The sequence below is a fragment of the Bombus terrestris genome, chromosome 18 (genome assembly GCF_910591885.1).
Source record: "Bombus terrestris chromosome 18, iyBomTerr1.2, whole genome shotgun sequence".
Classification (NCBI taxonomy): Eukaryota; Metazoa; Arthropoda; class Insecta; order Hymenoptera; family Apidae; genus Bombus; species Bombus terrestris.
The window spans coordinates 2172206-2186522 of record NC_063286.1 but is presented as its reverse complement, the minus strand read 5'-3'; the positions used below and the strand labels follow the sequence as shown (position 1 = coordinate 2186522).

Here is a 14317-nt window from a genome sequence, read left to right as displayed (position 1 = left end):
AAAAAAAACACGAAAATAGCGCTGTATTGAAGATACAACAATAATATAATTAGTAGTATTGGTATAAAATTTGATGAAACGTCAAGAAGTTACGGTAAAATATAGTATCCTCTTTACGTTCAATTAAAAGTTTGAGAATCATAAATAGACTGCGGGTTTTTATGCATTTATGGGGAATCTGAAAATGAAACAATGCACAGAATACACATAATATGCAAAAATATGTAAAATATCCGAAACATACAATAGTACTCCTTATAAAAGAATTAGTAGATAAAATATTCATAGAAATATGAATTTGTAGAAATATCTACAATCTAGTTAGAATTATATTATTGAAATATATTATTCTAATTATATGATATTAAGATGGAATACGCGTTAAATTTGAGCAAACGGAATCAATCGGGATACCTACTCTTATATACAAACTACTATATACTTACACCTGCCGGTGAAATTCATAGGTCTGGTAATGGCGTCATATCTGTCGATCGACAATGCGACAAGTACGTATGTAGAACTGTACGTAACGACGGCTTGCATGAACCTTATCAATTTGCAGGCAACGTTGCCCGCGTGCCAGGTCACCGTCGTTCTCCAAATTATATCCGTTAGCACGGATATCAGGCCTACCAATAAATCTGTAATGAGATATCTAGTGTGGAGAGATGATTCATGGGCAATGCTATTATTAAACAGTATCCACCCCACGTTCACTTAATTTGCAAATGAATGAACGAGCGAACTTAACGGTTGGAGAATGCGATTACGTTCGTTAACCACAACGACGCTTTTAAAATGTCTATAAAAAATCGTATCATGACCAACAACGCGTGGATCATTTTAAATCCATTTTAAAGTCTTTTTCAGTCTATTTTTCTTTCTTTTTCTTTTTTTTTTTTTTTGTATATATATTTCTATAAATTTTTACGAGACAACAGGAAACAAATGTGCAATGGAAAATAAACACGATCGAACACGTAGATTCCAGGAAAAAACCAGCTGTTGTGGATTTGAAAAAATTAAGTAAAATTCACAATTTAAATACGAGTAATTTGTACATTTCCTATAAATAATATTTTATGTAAATAACAATTTGTATATCGTATCAATGCGTTATATCGTTTTAATCGTACAACCTTTACGTACGCTTAGATATCTAGGAAACGTTGAAACACATATTTTACGAATAACCTGTGATTTTTCGTGGGACGAGAGAAGAGCCATAAAAAGGTGGTTTAAAGGATATCATATAAAGTGTTGCGATCCTGGAAGTGCCATTCGGTTAGCCATAAAAAAGACCCTCGAAAGTAAGATTTCATCTTACGAATTCCCATGCGAAACGATCGGGTCTCAGATCATACATTACCCCTGATATTGAAACCCGATTTGGATTTATCGCCCTATAATAACGCGGATTATGCGGCCGATCTTTGCCAGCTCGACGAATTAATCGAGGCGGCTTGATACGCGATCGACCACGAATTTTCTCGGTACATCTTTTATTACATTACACCGCGTTATTTTCTCAAACTCGGTGAGAACTGTTACGTCTTACGCTTCTTTTGTAATTTATCGGCTTGGGACGCGCGATAGAAGAATAAAAATTGCGCTCGAATTTGAGTTTTATGGCGTGCCCTTGCGATTGCACGCGTTTCTTTTACGACAACGGATCAAATGCCGCGGTTGCCCGCTCGTAAACGAGCACGGTCGTTTACAGATTTCGTCGACGCCCAGCCGCCGCCATCAGCTGCTTAATTGCGGTCTCTCCGTTGTCACCGTATTCGCATGCAAATGTCGCGTCCGACTTTACGAACCGTTCAGTCGACAAAGTTCCGTTCCCGATTTTTTATTTCACACGCAAGATGAGATTCTTCGCATTGTCCGTCGAATTATCTCTCGCCGACTTGTTTGTCGGCTACCTCATACGCGTTATACAACTCGTCGATAATTTTTTACGCCTTTAAACGACTTTCAGCTCGAGTCCCTTAATCCTCGGCCACTTGCATAAAGAGATCCCTAAATTTATCACGTTCCCTTTTTCTTTGCGATCGACGTGTCTCTTCGCGTTATTCCTCAAACCCTATTTTTTTCCAGACCGCTCCTACTCGTTGAACGACAAATGCACCTTTCCTCGATCCGATAAAACCGTTCCGCGAGAAATATACTCTGGAACGATAATACGAGTAAAATACGAACGATTTCGCTCCACTTCTTTCGTTTTCCTCCTCTCTCTCTCTCTCTCTTTCTCTCTTCGACGCAAGAAGAACGGAAGCTGAGCTTTCCGATATACAGGTATGTTTGTGCATTTACGAGAACGGAGCGGGCAATTGTCACGAAATGGGAGAGTGTTTTTTTACGTTCGTCCATTTCTATGGCATAAAACGGTATCGCCAATATTTTGATACATTTTCTAGTGTGCAAATAACTTTTACAAGCATCGTTCCGGAAATCTATCAAAAGGCTCGCGACAAATGGGACAAAAGAGCCCATCGAATCGTTATATTCCATAGCCTATTACCCTCTGATGTTTCGATTGCTTTGTATTCCTACCTGTTTTCATTGTTGCTAGTATAAAAATGTATAAAAGGAAGGATCGGTAAAAAGGAAGAATACAACGCTGAAGAATACGAAGGAAAGCGGCAGTAACAGAGTAATGTCTAAAGTTATGACATCTCGTAAGTCAGAGTGGAATAACGAAGAACAGGATAGATCGACTATTTCGCGACGAATGTTCGTCGGATTGGATAGGATAACTCTATATTATAGGAATAAGCAAATAAGTTTGCTTCGAGAGGGGAAAACTTCTCAATTCCTTCGGATGTGCGATCAAGTTGAATTTCCTAGGGATACTAATCGTTTGCTTCTAATGTACGGAGAAAGGTTGTTGGCCCACTGGATCCAGAACACGAGCTCGAATTTCTTGCTTTGTTGAACAACTACTTTAGCCAATTAAGCCGTCCAGTCCATTGAATTTTTTCTCCCCAAGTCTGATATTCCGAATGGCTGACATTTATACTAATATTATCGCAAGCAGTCGCTTGGTCGGCGAACTGTCCACTCCAATGGGTCCACTCGTAATGGGTTCGTAATGATTATTGACTGGATGCAAATGGTCTCGATGTATAAATAAAGTTATTTCCGCTCAACTCGATAACTTATTCTGCTTTCGTTTCCACCATGATAAATATCCTTCGTTGGAAACTCGATTTTCTTCTAAAAAGCACAATATTGATAACTTTACGGTCGACGAAGTTCCCTCTTTCTACGAAACAATTGTACGCGAAGCAAATCGCGATACCAGATTCTCTTGGATTAAATCCATTTCGTGAAAAGATAGGATACAGTGCAATTTGAGAAAGCGTTTATATGATGCACGGTATTTCATTTTGTTCTCCAAGGAAAGAGAGGAGAAAAAAGAGAAAGAAAGAGACCAGGTACGGCGGTGGCCGTGAAACGCTTCGAGAGAGAACTAACGGACGTAGGCCACCTTGAAGTTACGACCGCTTGTGTTCGTGTTTGCCTTTGGTCACTGGCGCCGAGCTTTTCAACGCGAACAATGGATGCGTTTCGGGCGGATGCCGTGAGAAACATAATACCGGAGGAGGGAAAAAAGGCGGAAAGGAAGGATTTGAAAAGATTGAAACAGGACCGTTATACGCGCGAGGCTCTCGAATGTAGGCCTCGAGGAGGTCTATGACTCGAATGTCGGATCAAAGTTCGCATAATTAGGTACGTTGCATCTCGAACATCTCGACGAAGCCGATGCTTCATCGTTGTTTACGCCGAAGACGTAAAACGCGCGTGTAAATCTTTATAGCTCTGTAACTCGGTTTTTATTCGCGGTATGTTTACATTTGGTCGGTGCTTCTCGAGCATCCGAAATATTCGCTGCTCTTTTTCAACGTTACAGCCGAGTCGTTTGAAAAATGGGAAATGCCGTCCCGAGACGTGTCAGACTTGAGAAACTTCGACGACAAAGTTACAAAAATACACTGGCTGTTTTACAACGTGCTTGACATACGACACCATTTTACATGCGAATCGTCTTCGGAATATCGCTCTCGGGTCTTCCTTCTTTACGCGTTCGTTCGAATCGAATGACATAAACGCTGAGTAAAATCGTGGATGAAAGAAGATATCAGGTTGATTCAGCGAAAGTCTGATGGACAAGGAAGCGTTCGATCGGATCGTCGAATGGCGTAAACGTTGGTCCTTTGCACTCTGCCAGTTCGATTGCTTCGTCGAAATCAGACGCATCGATTTACCAAGTGCAAACTCGCTCGGATCATCGCGTAAACAGAAATTACCCCATATATCTAACTCGGATGGGACTTTCGAAACGAAAGTGGATCAACTTACCCGCAAACGCTAGCTGTTTGATAAAAAAATCCATGCGCGTCTTACGCCGTTTCCCCCACTGCAGGCCAATTAGCACCGCGATATTCCCGACGACTATCATCGCGAACAGCAGCCACAAGACCGTGAATTGTTCCGTCTGCAACAGAAAGAAAGGAGAACAGCGTGACGAAATTTGACGTGTGGAACGATGTTAGAGACGACGGCAGGAGTTGGAAATGGATCGTCGATGACAATGAGAATACGTATTAGTGAAAAGCCGTGTCATTTTATCTTCAACCATTCGTCGAACCAGAGACACGATCTTCTTGATAATTGACTCGTTTTGCGTGGGTGTACGACAAAAGCGTCCTAAAACGAGGACTTTTCGTAGGGCCGGCCTGGTCGCAGCCTACCCTCGTAAATCAACGCCTATCGTACGGTGCAGGATATTTATTAGCGATATAATTACGAGTAAGAGGAACGTCACCGAGGGCGAAGTTTCACAACGGCGACGATGACAACGAATCGCGGAGGCTTGGGATCGATACTCGTTAAGAATTAGCTCCGTCTGCCAGCGGCAGCCTCTTCGACGGAGATCTAGAACGAGGGTCACTACTTCGAGAAATTTCCACCGTGACAGGATTATTAAGCGAGCAAACGAGTAATTTGCAACGAACTTGCCCGGATTTATTAAAAAACAATACGGAATTCAGGCTCGGATTCAGCGATCTCGCGGCCCACGGCTTGATAGAACGGTCAAAGTTTCCTTCTGTTACCGTTGAAACGCCAAAGACCCAACATCTAATTGCCCTCTTTGACGGTAAAGGTAAACGCGCGACAAAAATTTTGAATGGTTTCGACGATCGAACGAGATGTCCTCTTTTATTTAACTATGTCTGACGTGTATTATACACAGTACACGAAGTAATTTCGGTCTAATTAATTTAAGCAAAGTTAATTTCAAGGTTTTAGAATCGCAAAGATCATCAACATACATGAAGCGTTCAGTATTACCGCAATCCAGACGAAGTCTTCTCAATTATCGTTTAGTAGACACTTGGTATTCATAATAATTTGTAACGCCGACGTTAGAAAGTTCGAAGCTGCGGATGTGACGATTTATTAGCTGGGTTCGGACGATGCGCGAAAATGAGAGTTCATTCCCAGTGGTAATTTATTCTGTGTTCGGATGAATATCAGAGAAGAGTTTCCCGTAAATTTTATTAAAATTCTCGAAGGCGGGCGCGCAAGCGCGCGAGAAAAAGTAGGTTACGGAAATCATGAAGTACGTCAGCCGCAAAATTGGGGAAACTTCCGTGTTCCCGATCCGGCTAAACATATTTCTTCCCGTACTCGATGACACTGGTCATTTATGGAAAATCGATGACCGATATCTCTACGTGTTTGCTCCGTGGCTCCGCGAAATTTGTCCCCCTGCCTTTCTGGATTCAATGACAGATTATTAGTTTCCATTTCGGAGTACGCCCATGTAGGAATCCAACTGCAAGGTGGGTGGATCGTTGAGACAGAAATTTATTGTTGTAGATTCCATAGGGAACCACTTGCGAGCGGCGAGCACGCACTTATGCCGTTTGCATCGCAGCTGCGCGTACGGTCCATCGTGCTGGGATTCGTGCACACCGAGTATACCGATTATACATCCTCCAGTTAAATCGGTTTACCCACCACCGCGATCGTGGCGTGGCGATACGTTCGTGGAAACTAAACTAAAGTTATTCCTGCAAATACACGAACCTCTTCCGGTACTTGGCGCAGACTGTGTTTAATCGTTTCGTAATTGGCTCGATCGCGACCGTATACATTCAAGTAATTACTAAATTTACACGCTGCCGCCTGGTAGCTGGCAACTATTTGTTAATCGAGCTGGAATCAATTATGCGTAGGCTGGCTAGCGCGAGGCCGATTAACAGGATGCCGTTATTTAGCTGATCCTATCCGCTCTGTTTCGGTCATGAATCGTAAATCAGCTTCAATTGGAATTCGAGGCGCGTTCGTTGCACGTGTCTGTACGAAAGACGTTTAATTAACCTAGCAAACTTTCGTTTCTCTGATAAAGCCGCGTGCGCTTGCCAAGGCCGGAAAAACTACGGAGCAAAGAAGTTCGCGCGGCTCTTCCCTGCACGTTTCTCTTCTTCGATTAGAATAGAAATACTCGTCGCTGTTCTTTATCCTTGAGAATAAAAGGGCCGTGGGTGTCGCGTCGAGTAGAAACTCGCTGCTATTCCAATTATTTGATTCACGTTGTTCGTTACCCTACATCAAACCCGATTTTAGTGGACAGACCCGGAATCGCACCACGCGTTGCAATTTATCGCATGACTGCAGAATCCGATCTCTGTAGGATCATCAAATTCCGAGATAATTCATTCGACTAACGTAATGTAACGATGCTAAAGCAGAATTAGGTTTTAATATTGCGATTAATGGTACTATTATACTAATTATACGTCGACGCATCGAACAATCGACTTCTCCAGCAATGTATCGCGATTCGTTAGCGAAATTAAAATATCCCACTGTAATAACGACGAATGCGTGGATTCCACGTTATCCTCGCGAATTAATTTAACTTCCTTGTCTCCTGCGTTTTTCATCTACCGCATTCTATCGACTAGAAATTAGTTAGGAATAATATCGAGAAACGTTGGAGGACGAGGTTGCACCGGAATGGCGGTGTTTTATGCGTGAGCCAATAGGCTAAGAAAAGCGGTCCGTGCTACGTTATCCACGCCTTTCGCATGGTGTCTCACCTGGATACCTGGTTAGACTTCGTTTGCTCTTTACCTGGCATGTAACAGCTTCCTATGGATTCCAGCTCAACTATTCCTTGACAGAACAGTTTCACACTGCTTCGTGTAATTTATAGTTGTTTCGGTTTAACGTAGTCGCGGAATGAAAATCAGACCATGAAAAATACTTATCGAGGACACGGTATAATTTCTCGATCTTCGGTTAAAAAGTTAGATAGTAGCTTTTATACGTAAATGAAATCGATACATATTTGCAGCCGGCGTATATTTTCGGCGAGGATGAAGCTTAAAGTGATTCGATTCGCGAGGCAATAAGATTTCCCCGAATCTAGTTTAGCGAATTTTTCGGGGCAGATTCGTTGGAGGGAAGTTCACCGAGTAGATTTCAAATCCGAGGATTACACGTTCCGGCCGGAGGGCTCTTTGGTCCGGGTATTTCTTTCCGAACAGCGAATTACCTTCTTCCCATTGGCGAGAAAATATCGCCGAATCGACGAAAACCGAGGTCTGCGTAACTGCCACTCTCGCCTTCCTTTTTTTCCCCCGACACAGCACTAAATTTATGCTTCCAAATCGCGCGTGTGCCTCCAGCTCTCTGCGCGCTCTCTCGCTCTTCTCAATAACGGAGAAATGACAGGGCAGACAGTTGAAACGATCGAATCTATGTTCGAATCTCTTCATCGGTGACTATACAAGATCATGAAACTATTTGAACGTATTTGGGCGACATATATCATGTGTGATCATACGAGACATTTTGAAATATTATTAACATAATTATGAGTCTCGACTATCGCGATTATATCGTTTAAAACGAATCTGAAAATATGCGTAGAAATTAGACAAATATTTAGTACAAGTCAATTATATTAATAAAAGCGGAATTTAAAAGTTGTTATAGCGAAAAAATGGAAAAATTTGAAGAATGGGAATGACGTATAATTACAGCGGTCTCTAAAGACACATCAATGTTAGATTATAATATGTTGGGTGATATTAAGTGCGTTATATTATTGGTAATAACAGGCTGTCCTATGTGCTCGTTTGTAATTCTCGTCAATTAGGATATCGACTCGCTTTAATGCAAAAAGGGATCAGCGTATGTCAGTTCGGAGAGCAATCTAAATTCTGATTCTGCAGATTGAATTCGCATTTATCGATAAAAAGTCGAAAGCGAAAAAAAAGTTGAAACAGCTTCCTAAACTTCAATTTCCTTTGAATTTCATCTTTCTGTGCCGTTTCTTTTCCATGCTCGAAATTGCAACTGCAAATTTCGCTTATCGGGATGTTCAATCTTAAATTCTAGAACCGTGGTATTCGGCAGAGACCTAAAAATTATCGAATATTTAATAACGCTGGAATTTCCAATCGATTTCCATTGGATATTATAAATTCTTCGTGATTGGATTAAGAAGGAAATTATGTAACAGAGCGGAAAGCAGGTGTACCAAACGACGCCAGAAATCTCGCGAAATATATTAAAATGTGATTTATCAATGTGGACGTGTCTTTTCTTCTCTATTTCTCAGCTTCGTCGTAGCTTTCTTCCACGGAACGTCTTCTTCTATAAAGCTAATCTGGGATGAAGTAGATATATCGATTGTCACAGGTCTTGCTCTTGTTCCTCTTTTCTGCGGGTATTTCAGTAAGATTTTATTGCGATCGCTGCAGACGTGGAAATTTACTTCGTTTCTCTCTGGCTGATACTATTTAGGAAGAAATGTTCTTCGGCTTTTGCGAGACATTTGTCGGGAAGCTCCCTCGACGTGCGTGAGATTTATATCACGAGAGGTCGCAAAGTGCCATGAAGAGGTAAATTCGATTCGCATCTCGTATCGCAGTACGTACGAGTCTTATTCGAACTGTCCCTCTCGTTTCCAAAGCGAAAAAAAGAAATATGTGAACATTAGTCTCACTTTATACGACGGCCGTTTGTCTTATGAACACCTCATGTTCTAGTATATCGAGCTGCCTTTGTGGCGTTAATTGTGAATTACGTTCTATTTGAAATAAAAATTTAAAATTACATTTTTACATTTTAAAATTGAAAGACTCATAAGGCAGGGAGATGGCGTACTATTTAAATCTTCGTTTGTTAGTTTCATAAATATTCTTTGATACGAGTTGAGCGTGATATTATTGTTCTTTTTTCTTTATATGAAATTTCACTATCGCAGACAAGACGGCCAAATATTTAAACGCGAACAGTAACCTGGACAGAATAAAGCAATGCTATGTCGATATCGGTAAAAATCAAAACGAGTAAACGGACGCGATGAGCGGAATTTTATTTTATTCGATTTTTGACATTTCATGGTATAACCGATCGTAATAAGAAACTTTCGAGAGCGAGTTTCGGTCGTTTGGAAATGAAATTTCCGTGAAAACGAAAGGATAAACCCAGGGTTAAACGGATATTCGGTGGAAACGTGACGAAAGGTTTGTTATTTAACTCCCCTCAACTATCCGTCGAGTAAGACGAAGAAAGTATCCCAGCCAGTAACGCACTCGTTACCCTCGAAAAATCTGATGAAACGACAATGCCCCCTAGCTCTCTTGTTCATCCAGAGAAATTGAAACGAAAAGTCAGTCGTTGACCTCTGTTCGCGTGGGAGGAAATTCTCGTCGTTCCCTTCCCGACCATTTTCCAGCGCGAGCCTCTGAATTGCTTCGTTACAGGCATAATCGCGATAGACCCTTGCAAGTAAGTATTTTTCATCCTTGTTTAGCAATTTATGCAACCTCTTACTTTGTTACTTCGGTGGTTGTAATTTAAAACTATTTAAAATAAAGTACACACGATAAGAGACACGAGCAGAGTTCAAAGAACGAGAGTATTTCGTTTAGCAGGAAATTTCAAGATTTAAGCGTTTATATTATTCAGTGAAATTTTAACGCGACCAGGTATTTAGTCGGACATACTGAAAATCTACGAATATTGAATTAATAATACGAATTGAAACATACAATTTTCTCGTCGGGCGAATAAAGTATGAATAATTTCGCAAGTCCTTATTTATATAATATAATTTTTTGTTATATCAAAAGCACGTTTCTCATAGGAAAAGTATACTGCAACGTACTATGTACGAATTAAATACTTTTCTGTCGGACAGTACCGTTGCAATGGTTGAAATTCTCCAATTCTAATTAAAGTTCTATTTCGTTTAATTTCCAATTGCAAATTGTAATCGATCACAGTTACACTCGATTAGCATTTCTACGATGGCAGCGTTTGAGCGTGGGTCGCTCTCCTTTAAACGATAAAACTGCAAAGTTCAGTCAGTCGAGAGACGATAACTCCATTGCAGCCATGGATCTTTTTTTTTGTAAAACATGGCCCCATAAAATGCACCAGCGTTGTGCTTTGTGTCAGATACATCCCTTTGGTACTGACTTTTCCCCGTCCCTATTAATCGGAGCGACAATGAATTTTAATCAAGTTAATGAAAAAGAAGGCTTCTCTAATCGTTCCTCTATAATTTATGTACTTTCTTTCATTTTCATCCTACTTTCCGTCCGATCTTCATTTTGGTCCACGCAATCTTTTTTTCTCACGTGCGATCGTTCCTCCAATCGTAAATCGTAAATTGCGGCAAGCGGTTTTTGCTGAGCGGAGAGGCGCTCGGTTGCTCTTTAAAAATCGCGCTTCTAACGATCGAGAATGGCAACAAGAAATCTCTCTGATCTCATTTGGCCGCCGCCGCTGCTTCTCCCTCGAGTCGTAAAGATTTAAAAAGTTTTTTCGCGTGCCGCCATACTCCTGGGCGCGGTACAGAAAAGCAGTAAAATCAGAAACGAAAGACTTTTCTTTTGCGTAACCGCGTACACGTCTCCGCGTTTCAGATTATTCGTAAAAGTTCATTTTCGCTTCACTTGGACTTGTCGTCGGGCAGAAAAATTAAGGAGTTCCGTGCAAGCTACGTTAAATCAACCATCAAGCGAATTACCGTGTATCACGGTCACTTATTCGATCGATATTTCCTCGCACAATGGAAATTGCTAGGTTGGAAATTACTACGTTGCCGTGAAATTTGGTAGAGTTCGTAAGATGCGAATGATTAAATTGAAATAAAATTTTGCAGCTCCGAGCGTATGGTGCACGTATTTCCGATTTGAATCTGTAAATCGTGGTATTTTTAATCCAGTCGAATAAATGATAATAAATTATAATAAATAACTCGTAAAATACTTACTGTAATTGTAAAGGTAATCGTAACTCGAGCTCAATCGTGTGAAACTTTATACGAACGTTTTTGTTAGTTGTTTCGTGCGCTCTTATCGAGGCTATGTCTACACTTTATGAAATACGCTTTCGCTACGCTCCCTGACTTGCTTCCCCATTAAGGCTCGGCTAGAAAGATGGTTGTCTGGAAACTTTTGTAGGCTACAGCAGTCGCAAACTCTTTGGGGATACGAGAAAACATAACAAGATCGAAGAAAGTATGCTTTCTGCTTTTTCGAAACCACTTTACATCCATTCGCTATTGCAGAGAAACAAAATATTTCTTTCGCCTTCGTTTAATCTAGTCGCGCTAATAACGACACGTGCGAGCTCGAAATTCATTTTTCTAGATAGAACATGTGGTTTTGGTTACTATGGGCCTCGCAATCACAAGCTGCGTGCACTATTTCGGAAATGGCAAAAGGACTGTTATCCAAACCGTGCTTTCATCGTGCTCTGTTTTCAACGATCGTTCGATCTCTTTCGGTTCAGTCGTATCATGAGATACGTATATTAGTATCAAGTGACAGAAACGTATTTTGTTATTAAAGTGAAAACGAAACGTGACCGCGAATTTGTGATGAAAGTTAATTAATCGAGGCAAGTGCAACGTTCGAGATATTTTATGAAACTTATTATTAATTTTACATAATAATTTTATCGATAAGTTATTTGAAAAGAAAAACTGACCATCTCGTTACATTGTCCAGTCTCGTAATCTTACGAGAGAACTACAGTAACCCGGAAAGTTCCGTATTTTTTTAAACATTGTTTATGGTTGGTAAGAAACCTCAAAGAAGTGCCGGACAATTCTTGTTTGCCACAGTTCGGTTCTTCAGGGTGAAAACACCCCTTAAAGGTAGACAGATGTTTCCCTATAGCCGTAAGGTGGTATCTTCTCGCGTATTTTTCAGGCTAGGAATTTAGACGTAAGAAGAAGAGACTACCGACGTCTGATGTTTTACGAAGATACAAACTTTTGGATGTTGGCAGATAAACAACGAAACTCCGAAGAGTTATAGATTACGAGATGATCTCGCACGTGAAGTATGTTATTTCCTCGTCAATCGCTAAACTTTGCAACTTCCGGAATTCGCAGTTATGTACGTGTGCCGGTGATTACATAATATACATTGCATAGATGCAAGCATAATTAGAAAATGTTTGCATAATGATGAAACCGATGAGAATATTTCATTATCGACAAATCCTGTTTTGAATTCTCAATAAATTGTATATATGATAATTTAGGTGGCTCCTCTGAACAGTTTTAATTATTACAATTTAATTTAATTTAATTTAGAGGGAATAATTAAAACGCTGTTCGGATGTTGATATTTCTCTTCTGATATTTTAAAATTAAATCTACAAACTTTTAATACACCTCATTTGAACGAAAACAAAAATTTTATGTATTTCTTTTCCTTTTTATCCTCCATAAAATAAATGTCCATCTCGTCAGAGATTCAGATTTATTAGAAATCTGCCTGATGCTAAAAAATTTGCATTCGTAAAAAAATTCTCTTCATGTAGAAAATACAATTGAGCTCGTGTCGTTATATAAAATCAGTAATCAGATTGTGGGTTCACTTCAGTTATTCCGTATTCCTGCAGACCCTGTTCGTTCCGGTAATATTCTGTTCTCGGTGGAACAAGATGATGATCAGAACGCAATCAGGATAAAAGGAATTTATTTCGTATGATTTCTTTTAAAATGACGCGCGATCATCAAGAATTTGAAGCTACAGTCTTTAACGAAGTGGATAAAATCCATCGGTAGTTCCTTTATGAATCTCGCGGCGATATTCAGAAATCGGAATTTGGAAAACAATTCAAATTTGATAAATCAAACGTGAGGTTTGTCTTCGTTACAATGGTATAACGTACAATATTAACCATGCAACGCTCTATGCAAAGTTGTAAAGAAACTTCTGTCGAACACAGGGAGGTATATATGCAAATCGAAGGCGACGCGACGCGTCGGCGTCGCGGAGAATCGACCATTCACTGTTCCATGTAAGAACTACCTCCATAAAAAAATATAATCTGGGGTAATAAGAAAACGATAACGCGGTTGACTTTATCGCTTCATAAACTATCGAATCGTTATACGGCATTTTGGCAGATATAAATATTCAGAAAGGGGAAATTGGCTGGCAGGACAGCGAGCTCATCGAATAAGAGATCCCTTGATCATCTTCAATACGATATAATACGGTTGATTCTTTATCGATTATCCGAAACTCGAAAACAATTGACTTTGGCAACGAGAAAGATCCAGGGGGACGCTTATGAATATAGGTCCCGGTCGAGTGTGATTAATCCAAAATCAATGCCTGTACGAGAAGAGGGGGTGCAATGTCACGTCGAAGGTCCAGGCTGCGTGGATAAACAAGTAAATAAAGAAGTTTCCGCTACGACAAAGCAGGAGGGAGCGTCGTATTTTAAGATATCTGTCTAGGAATGTATACATCGAGATCGGGGAAACTTTTCCGGCACGGGCAACCCCTGGTATCTCGGTTTTAGTCACGAATCGAGCGAAACTGGCGGACAAAAAGCTGGAGAAACGAGCGTGATACAGCATCGAGGGCTGGTAGGCACTTTCCTAACGAAAAGGGTTTGCCAAGATGTGGCGAAGAAATATGAGACCCTACTTAGCTTCCAGGTCGAAGCGGACCACTTTTTCCTTCGCGTTTTCTCGGATGTATTCTTGGCGCGGCGGGTGTCGCCAACGATTTATAACAACGCTAGTGACGATCGATCAGTGATTTAACGGGTCTGAAGGTAAAAGCCGGTGGAATTTCGTTGATTTTGTCCGCAAGCCCCGACTACGAAGCACAAGGAGTTTTGCATTATGCTATAAAGAATTTTGCTATAAAGAATATGCTATAAAGATTTTTCTAGCCATTATATTTACTATCGCGCTTGAGCACTATCGAACCTGCGTCGTTAACGATATGTATTCCGATCGAACGCG

General features: G+C 40.5%; 2 protein-coding genes across 10 annotated transcripts in view; one reads left to right on the top strand and one right to left on the bottom strand.

The window, feature by feature from the left end:
- The window catches only part of LOC100645268 (serine/threonine-protein kinase KIPK1), a 77265-nt gene that overhangs the window by 5407 nt on the left and 57541 nt on the right, over window positions 1-14317 (top strand). The window lies entirely within an intron of this gene.
- Window positions 1-14317, bottom strand: part of LOC100644384 (cardioacceleratory peptide receptor) — a 39927-nt gene that overhangs the window by 6947 nt on the left and 18663 nt on the right. For 6 of the 8 annotated variants that reach the window (XM_020867519.2, XM_020867521.2, XM_003402078.4 and 3 more), the window contains 2 exons: window positions 4366-4501; window positions 447-644 (listed from right to left, as the gene is read on the bottom strand). In XM_020867519.2, the coding sequence (XP_020723178.1) occupies window positions 447-644; window positions 4366-4501 (334 nt within the window). The remainder of the gene's footprint in view (window positions 1-446; window positions 645-4365; window positions 4502-14317) is intronic. The other 2 variants (XM_048414114.1, XM_048414115.1) reach the window with 2 other exon arrangements.